This window comes from Mauremys mutica, chromosome 24 (genome assembly GCF_020497125.1).
Source record: "Mauremys mutica isolate MM-2020 ecotype Southern chromosome 24, ASM2049712v1, whole genome shotgun sequence".
NCBI lineage: Eukaryota > Metazoa > Chordata > Testudines > Geoemydidae > Mauremys > Mauremys mutica.
The window spans coordinates 11,461,786-11,482,927 of record NC_059095.1 but is presented as its reverse complement, the minus strand read 5'-3'; the positions used below and the strand labels follow the sequence as shown (position 1 = coordinate 11,482,927).

The window sequence follows — 21,142 nt, the reverse complement described above, 5'->3', positions numbered from 1 at the left end:
CCATCCCCAGTGAGGTGGAACCGTCAGCTTTGATTCAGGAGAGCATTGCAGCAGAGGCGCTCAAATCTGCTGACTTCCAGTCAAAGTCAATCACAGCAGCACCCTCCTGAACCGGCGCGTTAAACTGAGTTCCAGCACGGTCCCAGAAAGAACTGGTTACTATTTGCATGGGGCCAGACTAGCTCAGAAGCGAAACCTAGATAGGGATCGAGAAGATGGTTTTTAAACACGGTCCTGCTAACTCTGTCTGGGTCAGCTGGGGCCAGGTCTCCAAACCTCAGTTCTTAGCCCAGTGAAGAAGAGGCAAAGACCAAGGCCAAGATATTATCAAAGCAGCCTCACAGACTTTGATGCCTGTTCCCATTGACAGTAATGGCCGCTTTGAAAAAACACAGTCCAAAGCTAATTTTCCCCTCGGCTCTCCCAAGCTAAAATGCAATAGGAAGCCCTCAAAATAGGCAGGTTGGGTGAGCAGCCTTGTTAAGCCATCCACACCCAATACTTCCACTACCCCACCCCCCACACACACCCTACAAATCCTTCCCCTGGCCCTACCCATCCCAGACCTCTCCTCCCCATCCCCCCAGCCTTCTGCCCAACACCCACATGGCTTTTGATACCAAAGACATTTTTCCATGCACGGGAAAGCCCTTTTTAGACCCAGCACAGACCTTACAAGCCTTTGACAATGTTCTCTGAAATACCTCAAAATATTTAATGTATAGTTTATGTGATAAAAAAAATTACTTAGCTAGTTTTTGGAATTTGTGACTTGAAGCTTTATACTGTTAAATTATAATTTTGCAGAAGACGGCATGTTCTTATTTCTTTGACGCGTTCAATGGGAGACATATTGAATGTTAAGGAAACGAAAGCTGGTTAGTTTCACGATATAAAGAGAGAGAGAGAGAGAGAGAAAGAGAGAGAAAGATTTTAAAAAAGGACCCGTGGAGTTTACAGATTTCATATTTAAACAAGTCCTTTTAAAAAAAAAAAAGAAAAACGAATACTGATGAGGACGATACCTTTGCGTTGGGATGTGTTACTTTTCTCTGAGTCATGTCTTACGAGAGTATTTATTATATGTGTTCTGTGTTCTAATGTAATTTAAGAAGAAAAAAAGACAAAAAAAAAAGACAAGATGAAAATTTGATTTATGCATGAAAAATATACTCTTTCTTGAAGTAATGTAATAATTATTCGGGGGAGGGGGGGGAGGGGGGTACAATGTGCATTTTGTCCACCAGGTTTCATTTGACTCGGACTTCTCTGCATGGATCATGTTTTTCAAAATCATGCGCTCATGGGAGACGATTATTTCTTTAGTTTTCTTCTTCTCTTCCTTTCCTTTGTATATAATTGTGTTGTAACAACACCGGGGAGTTTAGAAGAAGCCCCTCCCCCACCGTGAGGGGTCGGGGGGTGGAGGGAATGCTGATCGAGGATGGGGTTTGGACCGAGTCACATGGCAGATCCTAGTGTCCAGCAAACAGGGTAAGAGTGTCTGGGACACAAGGCCGATCGCCTCCATGAGTGACCATCATGGCAGTCCAACCCATCTGACCTCCCCACCCCTCCAAAAAAATCCCCCACATTGTCAGAGTTTTTCCTTGTAATCTTGAGTCACCTTGTTTTGTTTTAAGCAGATCTGTTTGCTCACTTCGTAGCAAATCACAAGTGTCTTTGCGCAGAAGAGAGCGAGAGAGACAATCAGTCACGATGACCCCTGCAGCTGGACCAGCAAGGCCCCTGCGCCCACTGAGACAAGGGAAACAGCCCAGCCTGGGCCCAAATCAATGAACACACCCGCAAACGGCGTCCCCTTTGTTTCAGCCACTTCGGCTCCGGTGCCAGGATCTAACCAGGCCAGGAAGACAATTGGGCTGAGATGTTTCAAAGCAACCTAGGTGATTTGGATGCTCAGATCCCATTCATTCCAAATCCCTTGGCAGCTTTAGAAACAAAGCGGGAAAAGAGGCTCCCCCGGTTCAGCGGGCTTGGAAAGCATTTCGATGCCTGGCCATGCACAGTTCCACTTTCCTGCTCCAGGATGGACCAAAGAGCCAGTTTTAGTCTGTTGCGACAGGCTCGTACCGCACGATCAGAGCACCTGACACGCTTTAATGCATTTATCCCTGTGAGAGGCAGGGGCAGATGGGGCGCCAAAGACACGGAGACTTGCCCAAAGTCACAGAGGAAGGGCCTGAACCTGGGTCACACCCTTCTCCCTCGCGACCCCGCTGTATTCTACTGGGGCTCCTATCCCGTGCCTATTACACGGGGGGGGGTGCATACACCCAGGCTTAAATAGCTGTCTCATTACTCACACACACCAGGAATCACAACCGGGAGAGCTGGGGGGTTGTCTCTTGGTTGTGTTAAAGCTCATTACAATTGTCGCTGTTTAAACCGATGGCTCATTTTTGCCCTTAACTCAGGGTGAAATTCACACCCTTGTGCCAGCATGACCCAGGGGATACGTCACTCCCTGGGAGGGATTCAGTGCATAACCCCGGTCAGTTGCCCTTGCATGAGACCCTGCCACTGCCGTTCTCTTTGGGGGGTTCAGCACGGCACGTCAGCACGTGCTTGACTTTAAGCGGGTGGGTCATTGCATCCAAGTTACAGCCGAACACCTGCTTTGCTGGATCGGGTCTGACAACACCTGAGAGTGGGCTGGGCTGTGGTGGGGCCCCACCCACGGCAGGGGGAGCTGAGGGAGATGGTTAGCTTGCCTCGTCCTGCCGGCCAGGGGAAGGTTTTAAAAGGCTTAGGGAGAAACCCACTTCCTATTCCAGCCATGGGGCAAAATATAACCAGCTCACCGTCCCCGAAATGTGCGCAGTGCAGCCTGCTTGGCCTGCCTTCCCCGTCCTGGTCTGTCCACCCAGCCCCACCTGTCCAAAGAGGGGGGTGCAGGGGGGGGGGCGCATGAAAAGACGAGGAAATAGCCACACCTGGAGGGGGGAAGAGATTAAACTACCTCTTTCTGCTTCTCAAACGCTACAAGAGCCAATGCCTTAAATGACGCTCCCCCCACCCCCCGCAGGCCCCTCTGCACCCCCACCCCTGAAGATGGTCCCTCTGCCCTGAGCTCGTCTGAGCTAGATCTCAGCTTCTCTGCAGCCCACTGCGGCAGGCACGGTACAGCTCCGACCCAGGCTGGAGCGTCTTACAGTGCCCCCTGCAGGCAGCACGAGACAACATCTCCGCCACCCACGCTCTCCTCGGCCCCGCTGCCTCGTCTCGGCTCCTGGGCGGCGGCAGGCCCAGTGGGTTCTGCAGAACTCCGCAGTCCCGACTTCTAGGGGTAGCGATGGCCTCTGGCCTGGGCGGCCTGGCCAGCCACACCTGTTGGGGCTGCCAATGGCGTCTCATCCTTGCTCTTTTCAACCCCAGTTGTTTTCCCTCCCAGCCGCCCCGCGCACTGGAGTAACTCTCCGTTCGCTGCAGTGGGGTTGCTCCGGATTTACGCCAGTGTAAATGAGCTCAGAAGCTTCCCTTGGTGCCCACAGGGTCTGGGCCTACTGGCCAAAAGGGCGAGTGGCAAACCTTTCTCAGGGCCCATGGGAACAGCTTTGCCTTCCATTTGCAGCCTCTGGTGATTCCTACCGCTGCTCCCCGTAGCGGCAGGAGCTGCCTTCCTGCCACCTTGGCCTCACGTTATTTCTTTGCTTACTAGCAGCTCTTGTGGCAGGAAAGGGATTTGCTATCCCCTGGCTGTGCAAGACAGCCTGGCCTGTATCGCTGTCGCACATGGCAGGGGGAGGCCGTTCACTGGCCCACACGGGGTTAATGAGGCTAGCTGAATTCCTTCAAACGGGGTCTCCTTTAGCAACCCCAGCCCAGCAAGCAACGCTCCACCGGCCTTGATGCAGCCTGGAGGCTCCAGGATCGGTGCCTGCTGGGTTTGCCTTTCTGGCAATTTGCCTAGCGCCAGCCACAGAGCTGGCACGGATGCTCAGCACTGGATTGCAGCATGAGAGACTGGCCTGGCCCACCCAGCTCTTGGGCTCTTTAAGTGGCAGGAGGTGGGGAGATCCCCAGATTCCTCCCCCCCACCTGCACCAGCACCTTCTCCACGCACAGGGCTTTCCCCCAGATCTCATTACCACTTCAGTCCACGTTTCCATCCGCGGGACGCCCTCACCTACAGTGCAGACAAGGAGTCGTCTCCGAGGTCACTGAGATGCCAGCTGCTGGGCAGGAGAAGGGCAGGAATCTTGTGTCCAGAGTTGCTTGAGACACTCACAGCCCCGTCCGTCCTTCCTGGAGCAGGGGAGCTTCCCTGGCATTGCCTAAACTTGGGTCCTTCTGGGATCTTAGTCCAAGCTCACATCGCTGCCATGGGGCCTCCCGCACCTGAGAGCTTGTTTCCACAGTCCGGCACCAAGCAAGCGGCCCCAACAAAGTGGCGTGACGGGCCCAAGGGGGGATTTTGCAGACGGGCTCAGCGGCGGCGCCTTAATTCCGCTCCCACGCGAGTCGACGGGCTTGACTTGGGTGGCCGCCGGAGGAGGCGAACGCCGAGCAGGTCGGCAAGTCTGGCGTCTGTCCCTCTCCCCTCTTGCAGCAAGTGTTCCTGCCTTTGCCTGGGGGAGGGGAGGCTGAGTCACCGACGGTAAACCAAACCCGGCACCAGTGCCCTGCTGGCTCCCACAGGGTCCCCTTGGCGCTGCCGGCTGCCCAGACAGTCACCAAAATGGCTTGAGGAACAACCTGTCACGATACCAAAGATTTTTCCGTCCAGGGAACGACAATCCTAGCTGTGTCCTAACGACAATTCTCTCAACCAGGGGTGTCCCTGAAGAACATTTTCGTACTGTGGGAAGCAGAGGCAAGCTCTGGACCCTGTGGGGGCAGCCCTGGGACGTGCAATGGCCGGTGATTAGCATTTTATCCTTCCTGGAGAAGGTGAAATTCTGCTGCCGACCCACCTGTGGCTTCCCGTTGCTCAGACACCGTCCCTCCTTCCCAGCTAGCTGTATCCAGGATTACAAGCCGAGGGTGCAATGCAGTAAGGGGCACCGGTGATTTCTAAACCTGCCACCGGTACTGGGTTGGGAGCCGGGAGACTTGGGGTCTCCCCTCTGGGCAAGTCATTTCCCTGCTCCACTCCCCAGCGCGCCACTGTACAATGGAGCTAATGTGTGCAGTGCTTTGAGATCTAGGGATGAAAAGTGCTCAGTGGGGGGACAGCCAAGTAGTGCTGGGTCTGGGATCCCAGAGAGCAAACAGCTGGTGCAACGTGCTAGGACAATCCCCATATACCTGGAGGATGGGTGGAAGGTGGAATTCTACGGGTGAAATCCTGGCCCCACTAAAACTCAGGCCACTGCTTGCAGTGGGGAAGGGGGACAGGATTTTACCCTATGCAGCTCTCTGGAGCACCCTTCCCCCAGCTGGAATTGAGCGGGGTTTGCTTTTGATCAGCTAATCCCTAATTTCCAAAATTGCAAGGTTTGTCCCTTTCTGGTCCGATCTGCCCACGCTAGGTGTCTGTGGAAGAGCGTCGAGTCTGCTTTGATTTGGGCCAACTTTTTGCAGCGAAGAGGTTTTTAGTAGAAAAACGGGGTCTTGTCGGAAACTTTGTGTGTGTGGAGGGGGGGACATGTCATTTTTGACATTAAAAATGTGCAATGAAACATTTTGAAAGGAAAGTCCTTTTTTTTTTTAATTTTCAAAATTGTTCACTTCAAAATGGCGAGGGAAAAAACACCCCCTTTTCATAGGGTTTTTTTTCCCTTCTCTCCTCGCCGTAACAGTGGGGAGTGCGGAAAGGTTGGGGATGGGGATGCAAAAATGTGAAATGAAATTTTTTAAAAGGAAACAAAACAATGTTGTTTTGTTTAAAACGAAAAAGTGAAAACTGTCAAACAAAACGCCCGTTTTCTTTTGAAAAGGTTCTAAGTTCTCCTAGGTCATCCCATTCAATTCTACCCATGTCACGCCCGTCTGACAACTGTTTTGTCACCATGAGTTTGCTAGTTCTCAGTCCAGCTCCCTAGGGGAAGACACTCCCCAGCAGAAAGGCAGGGGGACTTGAGGGGTCCTCGGGTCAGCAGGGTCCTGGAGCACGTGCCTCATTTCAAGCACCTGAGTAAATGGGACTAGGAACGTGCTTAAAGTTAAGCATCTTGCTGAAGCGGGACCAAAACGTGTGACCGCGCTTGGTACCCCAGGCCCTCGATTCAGCCGAGCATTTGAGTCCCAGCCTAGTCGCTGGGATCTGGCCCGCAGAGGGGAGCTCTGAGCCTTTGTAGGACCCCGGGAAGTGGGGGAATGAGTCAAAGACACTTCTGGAGACCCCCGATTCCAGCAGAGAGTCAAACGCGCGTCTCCAGCAGAGCAGGGGATCCTGGCACTTGCTGAGCATGTTTGAATCTCCCCAGCGCTCCAGCAAAAAAAAGCCCTGGTGCCTTCCCAGAGGACGCAACGTTCCCCATCCCTCGTGTCTGTCGTTTTGCATGTCGTTCCTGGGCCTGGCACACGTGAGCAGCTCAAAAGCTTTGGGGGTCTGGCTTGTGGCTGATGGTTGTTGTAAGGGGCTTGGCCGACACCCCTGCCCATGTAGCTGTTTGCTCTCGGTAGGTCTTGGGCAGTTCCAGCTGATGCTGGCATCCCATTGGAACGGCAGCTACTCTGAGAACTAGACTCAGAGTCGCCGGGCACCTTCCAGAGCAGCACTTCTCAGCCCCGGGATCCAGGCCATCGGTAGAGGGTGCGGAGCAGGGAACCCAGGCAGGAAATGAAAAGCAGGAATCGTTTTCACTTCAGAGCCTGCAACAGCAGGGAAAACTGCCACTGGATGTGGTGGGGGGTGGGGGGAAACATGGACTCCTTTTCGGGCATTCATTCTCAGGCACATCGCTTCACCACGCCGTGCCTCAGTTTCCCCACCTATAAAATGGGGATCGTGATCATTCCTCTGCCCGCCAGTGAGAGTGAGGCTTAATTCCTTGGCATTTCTAAAGCACTTTGGCCCAGATCCACCAAGGTATTTAGGTTCCTAACATCCACTGATTTCAGGAACCTGGATACCATCGAGGGGCTGGGCCTCTGAGCGCTTCCTAAGGTGCTGTAGGAGGGCAGGTCCAATTGCCATTTCCCAATGAGCTTATAGAGGGTCCTGCTTCTGTTGAGAGCTGCTTACAAAACCTCGCAGCCAAGGGGAGTCCCCCCGGCTACCCACCCCCATGGCTTGAATGCCAATACGCATCCAGTGGTTTGACTTGGGTGACCACCCCTGGTCCGTAGAGCCGAGGGGCCAGGCTATAGCAGAGGAGACCTGAATGCGATTTCTGTGCAGGGTCAAGTGGGAGAGTATCTCCAGCTCTGTCCATTTCCAGCGCTCAAGAAACTTCCAGTCATCAACCCCAGGCCTGTTCCTGACGCCCCTAAGCCAGGCTGGGTAAGGAGGGCAGGCTCAGGCTCCCAACTGCATCTCAGGAAAGCAACGCAAAATGTTTAGAGGTTACAGGTCTGATTCCCCCCGGTTTAAAACCCGTGTGACTCCACTGATTTCAGGGAAGGCCTGGTCCCAAACTGTTGAAGTCAATGGACATATTCCCATTGACTTTAATGGGCTTTGCATCATCCTCCCCACATACTCACGATTTACACGCATGTAACGTCTCATCCGCCTGCAAAGCGGCCACAGCGATTTTAAATCGGTTTAGTGAAACCGATGCAAACCGCGGTGTGAACCCCCTTAAACTGGTTGACGCTCGGTTTGGTTTGCTTCAGGAAATGTATATCGGCCCAACCAGCCCAAGTTGGACCAGACTGTTTGGCCATGCAGCGGTTTACACTGGTTAACTCAATCGGTTTTTACAAAATCTAGTTGTAGACGTGAGTGACAAGAGAATCAGGTCTTGTTTTCTACGCCTTCTGGCTTTGGAATCTAGGAGTCGTTTCCCTTGTCTCAGGGGACAGTTACCCCAAGAAGGCTCTGAGAGCCAGGGTCGGTTCTGGGTTCACACGGCCTGGTGTGGAATCCAATTCCTCTTACCTCTGTCTGTCTTTCTTTGGGTTTTTTTTTTAAATCAATAAAAATAAAAAATTGTTTCTTTTTTTCTGAAATTTAAAAATTAAAAAAAAGACGAAGTCGGCCAGAAATCATCCCAAGAACAACCAAAATGGACTATCCCAAACACCTCGAAAAACAATCACTTGTCTTTTTTCTATAGCAATAGGTGACACTCACCCTGGTACTGCATGAACTTTTGGGGGGGGGGGGCGGGGGGAGGGAGAAGGGGGGCGGGGAATTGCATCTCTAAGTTTGAAATGGCTTTTTCATTTAATGGAATTGATTTATTTTGCTACTGTGTCACTGGTAATCTCATGGGATCGGGTCTATTCTACAGCGAAATGCAATTGGTACTCCTCTGTGTCTTGCAGTTATGTTTGTTTAAGCTATTTACAAAGGTTAAAAAAATAAAAATAAAAAGAGTCGTATGTGTTAGGCACTTTATCCAAACTGTGCTGTGTAATCTGGAGTTGGGGGGCTGGGCTTCTTCGGTGAGTCACGCAGGGGGAGGTTACCGGGTATTCTTAACTCCAGCCTGTTGGCAGATTTTAAAAGGAAAACAAAAAAAAATCTCTATTTGTTCATCTTCTGCTGTTCATGATTGTGTTGTAAGTTTCTGCAGCTTTCTGTTTCTTCAATAAATTATTTTCTAGTCATTCACCCTGGAGCATGTATGTCAGACAATGGCACGGTTTGACTCGGCCTTTGGAGGGCGCTGTGGGGTCTTGTGTACGATTTAATTTTCCTCTGTCTGGTTGAAAAAGAAGGTTTAAAAATCATGGGCCAGATCTTCAGCTACTATAACCTGGCTGGATACCATAGACTTTTATGGTTTCCTCAGGATCTGCCGTGTGTGTGTGTTACCACTACCCTCTCGGGTGGATGGAGTCCGAGCCACTAATCTGTCTCTCCTAAATTCTGTAGTGCTAACAGATACCCTCCTTTCTTTGCTCAAATGCTTGGGATTGGGAGGATCTGATTTTGTCCCTGTTGCCAGGGCATGCTGTAAGAAAGGGAAGGTCTTGGTCCATGTACATGGGAAGATGAAAGAGAAACTGGCTAGAAGTGAAACTGACACAGCTGGTTTCAGGATCTAAGTGGAAGGAATAATCCAGATATTTTTCACCACACACATAAACCCCTATCTCAAAATAGCTTTCCCTGTGCAGTGAAAAGCACCCGGATTATTCACTTCTCTTGGGTGGTGAAACCAGATGAGTCCATTTCACTTTTGATTCTAGTCAGTTTCCCATGCAGGTGAACCACAAGGGAAGTAAAGGGGGTAATAAATGCTTTGATCTGGGGCCAGAGGTTCAAAGATATTTAGGTGCCTTGAGGGGTTTTCAAAAGTGCTGAAGTTGGTTAGGCACCTAAATCTCATTCATCTCAATAGACATTAGGCCCCTAAATACTTGTGAGTAGGGTGACCAGATGTCCCAATTTTATAGGGATAGTCCCGATTTTTGGGTCTTTTTCTTATATAGGCTCCTATTACCCCCCACTCCCTGTCCCGATTTTTCACACTTGCTGTCTGGTCACCCTGCATGTGAGGAACTGGGTCTTAAATATCTTGCAAACCTGGTCAGTGCTCCAAATTTCCAGTGCGAACCCAGGAGCTGTGAGGATTGGTTTGCATATGCTGCAGCAGGATGTTTATTTAACAAGCCTGTGAAAACATTTTAAAATAAACATTTACGGGCTCGGGCCTTTGGCTTTCCAATGGCCAGAAGCTGAAACTCGACAAATTAAGCCAGAATGAAGCTGCCGTGGTTTTGAAGAGACAGGGTTATTAGTCAGTCAAAGAGAACACCAGGATAGGGTAGATCTTTAATGAGCACAAGCGAGGACACAAAAAGGATGGCACCTTCCTCTGGGCTCCAGCTGACTCAGAGGAACGGGTGCCACCTACCAGGCTAGCTGGTGGATTGCCCCTTCAGGACCAAAGCAGCTTGGTTTGGGAGATCTACCAGAACCGCGGCCCGGGGGGGATGCTTAAAGCTGGGGCAGTTGACATACACACACTCTTCTGGTAAGTGGTCCTCTTATTATGGATCCAGATTTGCCTTTCTTGCCCATAAGCATGTCTTGCTGGTGCCTGCTGACCACCGACCTGAGAAATGCAACTGGCACTGCAGAATTCCTGAGGTCTCAATGAGGCAAATCTTGAGTTATAGGGTGACCACATGTCCTGATTTTATAGGGACAGTCCCGATTTTGGGGTCTTTTTCTTATATAGGCTCCTATTACCCCCCACCCCCTGTCCTGATTTTTCATACTTGCTGTCTGGTCACCCTAGTTATTCCAGCCTCCCTCGCCCCAGCCTAGGCTCTTTCATTTTAGAGTTTGGGGTTATTTGAATCAGGAACTTTGATTTGGACCCAAACACTCAAACCGAGCCAGATTTACTGTATCTCCTTCAACTGTTTTTAAAGTGGGGGGTGTCCATTGCCTCGTCAGCCCCCCGCCCCAGCTGAGATCTCAGGATATGGATTGTGGATACAGGATGAGTATTTGGGGTACAATCTGACCGGGAAGGTTCTCATGTTGTTTCCAGCTCAGCTCTGCAAAGCCGAGAGGTTAAATGAGGTTGGTCCCTGATGGGGAGGAAGCTTTGGTTGAATTTACCCTCTCCCCGACGCTGCGTGTTCCTGGCGGTGTCCCAAAGGACACGTTTTACTTCTCACCCCAGGGCTCGCCCGTTGCACTGCATACAGATTCCAAAATGCTGTTAAACGCAGAGCCCAGGGCTCGTTGCAATTGAACAACTCCTGAGCAGCTTGCGGTGAACCAAAAGCCACCGCCTGGAAAATGCAGCTGATGCGAGTGTAGATGAAACGGCGCCAGGAGAGCGTGTCGCTGTCTGCCGGCCGAGCGGCTGGTCCACACGACTGGTTAAAGAGACTGCTGCAGGTAGGGGCAGGATGGAGGGTGGCCGGGGAGGTCACTGCGCTGGTGTCTCTGGCCAGCGCACACCGTGTCAATTACCGGCAGGTATCAATCAGCACTCGATTAGCCGCCCCTCCTGCCCTGCTGCAAGATGGAGGCAGGGAAGACGTTGTCACTGAAAGGGGGTGGCTGAGTTGCTTCTCCCAGGGTGCCGTTTACAGACCACGCGAGGCTCAGGCCTCTGCTTACAGAATGGCCACAACTACGGTGAACTGGCGTGAATAAAGAGTTTCCCTGTTTCTAGGGTGCCAGCTAAGCAGGATTTTGAAGATAAGGGTGTTGTGTAGGGAAAAAAAAACCCAAACCAACCCCAAACCCTCCATTTCATTTGAGTGGAACCCCAGGAATCGCAAGACAAAGAATACAGCTCTCTCCCCGCCCCACACACACACACTAGTGTGGATGGCGCTAGCTGGGGGAAATCACTGGCTAGGTGGAAGGCTGCCCTTGGAGGCACAGAGAGACCAAGAGACTGTTCCAAGTCACACTGGAAGTCAGTAGCAGAGCAAGGAATTAAACCTCGGCCCCTAAGTGCAGGGCTAGTGCTCTAACCACTGGACAAGCCTTCCACTCTAAGCTCAGCCTCCCCATCACCTGATTAACAATGGGATGGGCGAAAATGAAAACAGAAAAAGAAAACCGAAGTGCCGCATAAACCCCGAGTGCCGTGCAAAGCTGCGAGCCAGTTTGCCGGTGATCGAGGCAGGCTGAGACATCCGCCCTTTGCGGCCATGTGTAAAGCACCATCAGCCACTTCATTCATCAGCTGTTAGAGACGGTCACCGAGACAAGGGCCTGTGTTGTCCCGCAGCGAGTGTCAGAACCGTTGTGGAGCCTGGACTCGCTGCACTGCTGATCCTCACCACAAGGGGGCAACAGCGAACCAGCTCTGGGCTCGCACTATTGATAGTTCCCTGCCCCCCCAGCAGAGGGAGCCTGCCACCCCCGCCACGGCCCTGCGTGGGAGACGAGCACCCACGTGGCTGGATTCCCGGGGCTTGGGAAGAGCCCAGGACGGGGGTTTCCCCCGGCTGCTCCAGCAAGGGCCTGCGGAGCAAGAGACGGGCTGGAGACGCCTCCTCCGCCAGCCCTTCCCGCCGACCTCCTCTGTGCACTCTGGGGGTTCACGCCAAGGGCTGGGACACCCCCCCCTTCCACCCACACCTGACACCGCTGCCCAGATCGCCTGACTCGTTTGTAGTCTCAGACACGTCCCCCCCGCACCATCAAACCAATTGTTACTTGCACAACGCCCAGGAGCATCGCTTATGACAGATTGTGCTTTGGAGTCGCTCCCTCACAAGGGAGGGTGTGTGTGGTGGGGGGGACCCCGTGGCTGGGTGCAGCAGCACCCTACCAAAGCTCTGCGGTTTGGTTTATTTCTCTCGGTCGCTGGTTTGTCATTGAACGAACCGCAAGGGCGTTACAGATCGGGAGCCCCCTAGGCCCAGCCCTGAACCAACAAGCTGCCAAGGCCAGACCCGCCGTGAAGAGCTTCCAATTGACTCCAAAAACGCGAGATGGGGCCGTGCGTGAAACACCTCCCAGCCCTCGCTCTGTGCCCCACACTGACCCGCCCCCCGTGTATTTATCCCGTGAGCCGGGACGGGCCATCATCCCCGGGCCACCAAGGGGGATCGGAGGCACAGAGAGGCCAAGCGACTATCCGAGGTCACACCGGAAGTCAGTAGCAGAGCAGGGAATTGAACCTCAGCCCCCTAAGTGTGGGGCTAGTGCTCTAACCACCGGACAAGCCTTCCACTCGTAAGGTCGGCCTCCCCATCACCTGCATGGGAGATGCTGACCACCCCTTTACCCCACGACCCCCTTGGCCAAGCTGTCAGTTTACCCAGCAAGCACCTGGGAGCTTTCTCCCACGCTGCCCCGGGTGCATAGAAAGGATCCGTGTAAATCTTCACAGGACACGGCCCTGTACTCCCAGCCCCTCCCTCAGGCCCGGGCCTGCAAAGCACCCCTATGCCCCCCCCCATGGCACGGACACGACGCACTGCTCACCACGCTGACCGGGACCCTCCGGCTGGCACCTTGGGCTGTTCGTTGCACCCGCCTGCTGTCTCATCTCAGACGTGGGTTGCCAGCTCTCTGCGGGAGGGGCCGTCTGCTCAGCGCATGCTTGTATAACGCCTGCCCCACAGGGCCCCGACCCTCCGCTCTGCAGTAACCCAGAGAATCAAACCGAACAGCATAACGAGAGCCCAGGGCTGGGCGCTCCAGCCAGGCCACTGCCAGCCAGACAAACCGCCCCAGCTTTGAAGCTGGGGGGATCAACCCCTGGAACATGGTGATTTAGAAGCTCTTGGTATCTTCAGATCCAGTCTGGCTGCCTCAGCCCAACCCCACTTACTGGCCTCCCTCCAGGAAGGACGGGGTGCGAGCTAATGGCCTGTGTTGTGCAGGGGTCAGACCGGATTGAGCTAACGGCTCCTTCTGGCCTCACAACCCATGAATCGCTGCACAATAGTAGGAATGGAGAGGAGCGGGATCCCCACCTCCCTGGGCATCTCCTACCCATGTGTCAACCCAGCCTTCTGGGGTGGGTCAGTGTGACAGGGGGTGTCCCCATAGGGTGACCAGATAGCAAGCGTGAAAAATTGGGACAGGGCGTGGGGGGTAATAGGAGCCCATATAAAGAAAGCCCCAAATATCAGGACTGTCCCTATAAAATCAGGGCATCTAGTCACCCTAGGTCCCCATCCAGTGCAGGGTGAGTGCACCCCATCCTTTGAGCTGCCCTCCACCTCAGGCCTGCAAGGTCCAGTGGCAACAGGGTGGCAGGCCACCATCTGGGGGTCCCAGACCAGGGCCTTGACAGCAGCGAGTGAGTTCACCGCTGAGTCAGCAGGGATCCAGCCACAACATGCCAACTACACTCAGGACTATGGCTAGTCCCTCCCCTGGGCTACTTCCTACCAGGACTCCTGGGTGTCTCCACAATCTCCAGCCCATGCTGTTCTCAGCAGTCATGAATCCCCCGGGGCATCAGCAAGTATCGGGGCATCTGCCAGAGTCTCAGCACCTCTGGCTTCCACAGCTGGGGGCTGTGGTTGCTGTCAGACTGGAGCTTGCAAGATCCACCCTCCCACTCCAGCAATCAGCCCAGACGGAACTGGGCTGCTCCCTTTTATACTAGCACGGCACTTGGGCATGCCCAGTAGGGACGTGGGGGCGTGGCTTCCTCAGCCCACAGTGAGGAGTTAACTCTGTGCTGTCCAGGGCAGGGTGAGTGCAGCCCATCACAGTCAGGCGAAGTGACTGCAGCCATGTTGCTGGAACATGAATAGAGATTGGGGGGAGAGGGGGGGAGGGCTGATGGGTCCAGTCTGCTCAACACACTGACAAAGGCCCCAGCCCCCTGAGGTGCACAGCTGCACCCTTCGCTCCTAACGGGGACTTAGCATCTAGCAACTCAGGGCCTGCTCCAGCTCCCGCTAACTGCCAGGAGTGCAGGGTCAGGCCTGGGGAGAGGCTAAATCGGATCCGACCAGAGGTCCAAGTAATTCAAGATCTTGGCACAGAGGACAGCACAGAGCAAACCTAATGGACAATTATGAAATAATCATCCCCTGTGGGAAGTTTCTTCCCCACCCCACCAGTTAGAAGCTGGTTTGTGCCCTGTAGCAGGAAGGTTCATCTACTTAATCAGTGTTCTCACCTCCCCTGCTAGGCTCCTTATCTCACTGAGAGCCAGGGGTGGGGAGTTCCAAAGGTTAAACGCCTGTTAGGTACCAGACTCTCGGTGGGTTTTGAATCTGCTGCCTTCCAGGTCTGTGGGACACCTGCTTGGCTTGGTCTTATGAGAGAGGCTGAAGAGCAGCCCAGTTTGAAGGACTTTGCTCCTCCATCAGCCCGAGGCAGCTGAGGCAGCTGCAGAAGAGCACAATGGTGTCTCACCCGCTTGGCACCTCAGCAGGGAAATGCCAGATCAGGCCCCGAGCCTGCGAAAGGATCCACCCCACAAGACGTCTCAATGACACCCAGACAGGCCTTGCACCATATCCAGTCCTGGAGTCAGACTCCGAATGAGGAAATGTCCTAATCCTTCTGTTGGTCAGGCAGCAGCAGCTGGGCCTTTGGGTCCAGAGAAAATACCCCTGACAGCATCTAGCCTGCTACCAATCCCAGAACAAGGTGTCATAAATGAAGGGGGGGAATAGCTCCCTTTGATGGACACCCAGCCAGCCAGTTAGCTATAAACTCCCTCTTGGTAACTGTTCTCTACTTGCTTTACCTGTAAAGGGTTAAAAAGTTCCCCAGGTAAAACAAGGAAGCAGGCACCTGCTCAAAAAAGCCAATGGAAAGGCTAAAACTTTTTAAAATTGAAAACAAACCCGTTCCCTTTGTCTGCGGTTGATCTCTCCGGGCTGAAGGGAAGGGGCAGCAGGAATGCTGTGAACCAGATATGAAAGTCATTGGATCAGACCTAGAGCTACTTTTAACAACCCAAATATGTAAGTAAATTAGGAATGTTTAGAAAGATGCAACTAGGTTCAGTTCTGTTTATTTTTTAAGGCTTGTGGACTCCTCTGTGCTCACCCCAGATGCTTTTGTTTGCTTGTAACCTTTAAGCTGAACTCCCAAGAAAGCTGTTTTGGGGGTTTCATTTTTGGGAATTGCTCTTTTAAAATCTAGCAAAAGCCTAAGTTCCAGATGTATTTTCTTCCTTTTTGTTTTTAATAAAATTGATCTTTTTTAAGACCAGGACTGGATTTTTGGCATGTTTCTGATTAGCTGGTGGCAACAGCTAATTTCCTTTGTTTTCTTTCTCAGCTCTTCCCCGGGGGGGGGGAGGGGAAAGGGAGCCGGCAGGGGTGAAAGGGCTTGAGGGTACCCACAGGGAGGAATTCCCAAGTGCTCCTTCCTGGGTCCAAGGCAGTTTTTGCATTTGTGTGGTGGCAGCGTTTACCAAGCCAACGTCAGAGAGAAGCTGTAACCTTGGGAGTTTAATACAAGCCTGGAGTGGCCAGTATTAATTCTTAGAATCCTTGCGGGCCCCTCAGTTCTGCACTCGGAGTGCCAGAGTGGGGATTCAGCCTTGACATGGTGGCAGAGTGGTGGGATCATTCTGAACCAGAGGCGCAGACCTCAGGATTTTAAAAGGACACATTTTTCCTTTTGGCTGCTTGAAAGTCAGGGAGGTTTTTTGTCTTTCTTTTCTTTGCGGCCTGTGGGGGAACAGACACACCAAAGGATTAGCCTACAAAGTCAGGGAGTCCAACAAGCAGTTTCTTTTTTTTCCCCCTAGCTTCGTGGCAATGAAATAGTTCGGCTAGAGTGGGGCAGCCTGTGCATGAGGTTGAGGTCGGGCACCGAAACCCTAGAGCAACCAGTCTTCCCAAAGTGGCACGCCACGGAGAAGACAGACCCAGATGAAGCTGAGACATCAGCTCCGTGACAGAAATGCAGGGACGGGATGGGAGAAGGGGGACTTCCCAGGAGGGAAGGGTCATAGAATCATAGAATCTCAGGGTGGGAAGGGACCTCAGGAGGTATCTAGTCCAACCCCCTGCTCAAAGCAGGACCAAACCCAACTAAACCATCCCAGCCAGGGCTTTGTTGAGCCTGATCTTAAAAACCTCTAAGGAAGGAGATTCCACCACCTCCCTAGGGAACCCATTCCAGTGCTTCACCACCCTCCTAGTGAAATAGTGTTTCCTAATATCCAACCTAGACCTCCCCCACTGCAACTTGAGACCATTGCTCCTTGTTCTGTCACCTGCCACCACTTAGAACAGCCGAGCTCCATCCTCTTTGGAACCCCCCTTCAGGTAGACACATCTGGCTTCAAGACTAAGCTTGATAAGTTTATGGAGGGGATGGTATGATGGGATAGCCTAATTTTGGCAATTAATTTGGCAATTGATCTTTGATTATCAGCAGGTAAGTATGCCCAGTGGTCTGTGATGGGATGTTAGATGGGTTGGGATCTGAGTTACTACAGAGAATTCTTTCCTGGGTGCTGGCTGGTGAGTCTTGCCCACATGCTCAGGGTTTAGCTGATCGCCATATTTGGGGTCGGGAAGGAATTTTCCTCCAGGGCAGATTGGCAGAGGCCCTGGAGGTTTTTCACCTTCCTCTGCAGCGTGGGGCACGGGTCACTTGCTGGAGGATTCTCTGCAGCTTGAGGTCTTCAAACCACAATTTGAGGACTTCAATAACTCAGACATAGGTTAGGGGTTTGTTACAGGAGTGGGTGGGTGAGATTCTGTGGCCTGCCTTGTGCAGGAGGTCAGACTAGATGATCATAATGGTCCCTTCTGACCTTAAAGTATATGAGTCTATGAGCTGAAGGCTGCTATCAAATCCCCCCTCACTCTTCTCTTCTGCAGACTAAATAAGCCCAGTTCCCTCAGCCTCTCCTCATAAGTCATGTGCTCCAGCCCCCTGATCATTTTCATTGCCCTCCACTGGACTCTCTCCAATTTGTCCACATCCCTTCTGTAGTGGGGAGCAAAACTGGACACAATACTCCAGGTGTGGCCTCACCAGTGCCGAATAGAGGGGAATAATCATATTGGAGCCCAATATGCTGTTGGTGTTTTTGGCAACAAGGGCACCCTGCTGACTCATATCCAGCTTCTCATCCACTGTAACCCCTAAGTCCTTTCCTGCAGAACTGCTGCCTAGCCACTCGGTCCCCAGCTTGTAGCAGTGAATGGGATTCTTCCGTCCTAAGTGCAGGACTCTGCATTTGTCCTTGTTGAACCTCATCCGATTTCTTTTGGCCCAATCCTCTAATTCGTCTAGGTCACTCTAGATCCTATCCCCGCCCTCCAGCATATACCTCTCCCACCAGCTTAGTGTCATCTGCGAACTTGCTGAGGGTGCAATCCATCCCCAGACAGCCCTTCAAGAGGACCCATATGGCATTAAATAGCCAGACCCAGAGCTCTTATCGTACTGAGGCACTTTATTAATTCGGAACACAGAATGTACCACAACAAGCTGGGGCCAGACACACGCCCACTTACTCTGTGGCACGCGCTGGCTGCCTGCACATTCACAGCTGTAGTAGATACAAGATCCATATCCTCCTGCTCCAAAGCCACAGGCCTTGGTCTTTTAAGGTCAGTAAGAATCCCTGTTAACAGTATAGGGCCTATGACCCGCAGTTGGAGCAATTCCGAGTCCATCCAGGCGAGGGCAGCTGTGCACACAAGCACTAACTAGTTCATTACAACACAGAGGTTGTTTCAGTGAGCTTGAGAGGTGAGCTTTGGGGCAGAAAGAGGCCACCATCCTTCCGCTCTGCGTACTCCTGCCAAGTCAGGAGAGTTCTGAGCACAGTGTATGAAAGACTGAGTTGTGTCAGGCAAGGACCATTCATGCTCTGACCATCAGTGTTGCTAAGGGCACTATTTTCCTGCCCAGAGACCCTTACTCCGCCCTGACACAGCAGCTGGCATGATGTAGTAACCATATCCTGAAACAGCAGTGAGGGGTCCAGAGGGAATATCCACAGATAATTCACGCCTGCAAATAACACTAGTGGCCACCGGGTGTCACTGTTGCTCTGCAGAAAGGCTGGCAAAGGAGTACTTCTCTGGCAGTCAAAAAATAGAAAAAATGACCCTTAAAGGAGAGGTGCAGCTAGTTCAGTGCCTGGCTAGCACTCACCGTCTGCAGCCTCCAGACCCAGCTGGGAAGCAGTTTCCCAAGTCCAAAAGCAGCGTGAAACATCAAATCCCTTTAATTGTATTCCCTTAGGACAACACTGGGGCTTGAAGCGGCGCCCTCCCTGGTGGGCAGCAGGATGCTCTGGTAGCTGCCGGCATTCCCGGGGCCTCGGCTCCTGGAGTCCTTCATCCGCAGGCTGGCGCCCCGGGTAATGAGCTCGGCGTAGCCCTCCTTGTGGGAGAAGGCGTAGCTGGAGCGCCGCTGCAAGGAGCCCCTGCGGAAGTGCGACTTCAGCTCCACGGTGCTCTCCGCCACCCGTATGTCCCTGGCGCTGATCTTCTGCAGGGGGGCCAAGGAGAGAAAGGTCACCACCCCCAAAGGGCGAGAACTCGGGCTGAGAGAGGCAGGTTGGCCCTGGGGTGAAGGCACCAGTCTGAGAGATCTGGGGTCTGCCCCAGCCTCCCTGTCTGGCCTGGGACGAGTTTCTTCAGCTCTCGGTTCCCGTCTGTCTCATGGGCAGAGCAGGTTCCCTGCTGCGCAGGCTGGTTCCCTCCCACCCGGCCAGTGAGCAGAGCCGGGGGAAGCAGCCTCCCGCTAGCGCTGCTCAGCCTGTGGGGGGCACCGATTCAGCTGGCTTTGCTGCTAGGCCATCAGCCAGGAGGGGAAAGCAGGGGGTGCTGGCAATGTATATTCCTGCTTCCCCATTCACAATGGGGGGAAACGGGTGATGCTTGGCCACTCCCACCACAATGCGATGAGAAAAGGCCAGGAGATTTCAACTCCAAGGAACACACAGGATCTCGTTGCCAAGGATAGGATGGCATCACACAACAATACAGAAAACCAAAGGGCCCTTTCATAGAACGAGATCAGACTCCAGCCCAGCATCAGGGCTTCAATCATGGCCAGTACCTGATACTTCAGAGGAGCCTGTATCAATGTATCATGCCATATGTGCCAGTGGTGGGTTGGCCCCTTTCCTTCCTGACCACTAAGGTGATCATCTGGTGCCCTGAAGCATGAGAGTGGATTGTCCTTATCCCAGCACGTACAGCAACGGCCAACCCCTTTAATAAATCCAGCCACACCCAGGCTAGAGACGTGCTGATGTGCCTGGCAAACAGGTCGGCATGGCAACGGACCCTTCGAGAATAGCCCAGGGCCTGGATTGCGAGGGAAGGGCCTTCAGAGATGCTGGTCTCCCACCCCGTCACCCAGAGCTACACTTACATCCTGAATGGTGCCGGCGCCTGTGATAACGCGGAGCAGGCGGATGGTGAGGGAGGGGATGGTATTCACCACCACGCACAGCAGGACGATGGCCAGGATGTACGGGTCGGTCAGGGCGTTCCGGGAGGCATCTGTCAATAGGACGCAGGCCAGGGTGAGTCGCACAGGACATGGGAAAGACCCTAATGACTCCACCTATACCCAGGGCCCGGTCGGTGGGGACAGAAGGTCCGAGACCTCACCCTGAGGCAACTGCAGCATCCAGGGCATCTTCCCAGCTCACCCGGCACCAGGGCGCCGCTCTCCCAGCACAGCCCAGGGGCCCATGGATTTAGGGCTCTGCCTAAGGCCAATGAGATCGTGACTCAGATCCCCCAGGCTGTACGGGGGGGGAGGGGCGGTGTCTCCAAACACTCCACTCCGCGTGGCCCCGACTTCCTGCTGCTGACACCGCTGAGCAGGGGGACGAGAGAGGAGGGCTCAGGATAAATGGGGCGGGAGTAGGGTGAGGGAGCGACCCCAGATGCGAGTCCCTGGGGGCGCCTTACCCGGAAAGCGGAAGACGGTAGGGGCTTCTCTGAAGGCCGGGAAATTTTGGGTGAGGAAGGAGAAGAGGCAGAAGAAGATCAGGCTGCCTGCGATGGTCAGGAAGGTCAGAACGGTCCAGAACTTAATGTCCATGATGATCTGTCCAGGAAGAAGCAGAACCGGCAGCCCGTTAACCCTTTAGACTCTGCAGCCAGCTCTGGGATTGAGTCCAGGAACCGGCAGCCTCCGCTCCCCAGAGCTGCTCGCAGAGCCTTCAACCCAGGAGAGTTCTCCCAGGCCTTTGACACAGCAAGTGGGACTGGCCCCAGCGCTCGGCTCTGGCCTAATTCTGGGACTGTTAACTCTCCTGCTGATTGCCAGGGGAGCAGTTAGGCCAGTGGTCCCCAACCGTTTCGTCTGGCAGGCGCCAGACAAAGGACCGTGGTGGCGGTTGAGCATCCGCTGAAATTCGGCGGCATTTCGGTGGCGACGCCTCTGGATGACGCCGTTTGTTGGCGGCAAGCAGTGTCATCCAGAGGTGTCACCACCGAATTTCGGCGGCATTTCGGCGGCATGACCACCGGCCAGGACGCAGGCACTGCATTGGGGACCCCTGAGTTAGGCCACGGCTGAGCCTTGAGGAAAGTCACTGTTGCCAAATGGGCCAGTCCGGTTGGTGGTATTAGAGATGGGATGTAAAGGTCAATGCGAGGGGGCACCCAAATCCAGTCAGTGCTTCCCCCGTGCCAATCAGACCCACTCTGCAAAAGGGTG

At 53.4% G+C, this 21,142-nt stretch overlaps 1 protein-coding gene across 5 annotated transcripts in view; it reads right to left on the bottom strand.

The window, feature by feature from the left end:
• Window positions 1-17,903: 17,903 nt before the first annotated feature.
• Window positions 17,904-21,142, bottom strand: part of ATP8B3 (ATPase phospholipid transporting 8B3) — a 48,589-nt gene continuing 45,350 nt past the window's right edge. For all 5 annotated transcript variants that reach the window (XM_044998301.1, XM_044998302.1, XM_044998303.1 and 2 more), the window contains 3 exons: window positions 20,389-20,527; window positions 19,841-19,971; window positions 17,904-18,949 (listed from right to left, as the gene is read on the bottom strand). In XM_044998301.1, coding sequence (XP_044854236.1) covers window positions 18,683-18,949; window positions 19,841-19,971; window positions 20,389-20,527 — 537 coding nt within the window. In that variant the 3' untranslated portion in view covers window positions 17,904-18,682. The remainder of the gene's footprint in view (window positions 18,950-19,840; window positions 19,972-20,388; window positions 20,528-21,142) is intronic.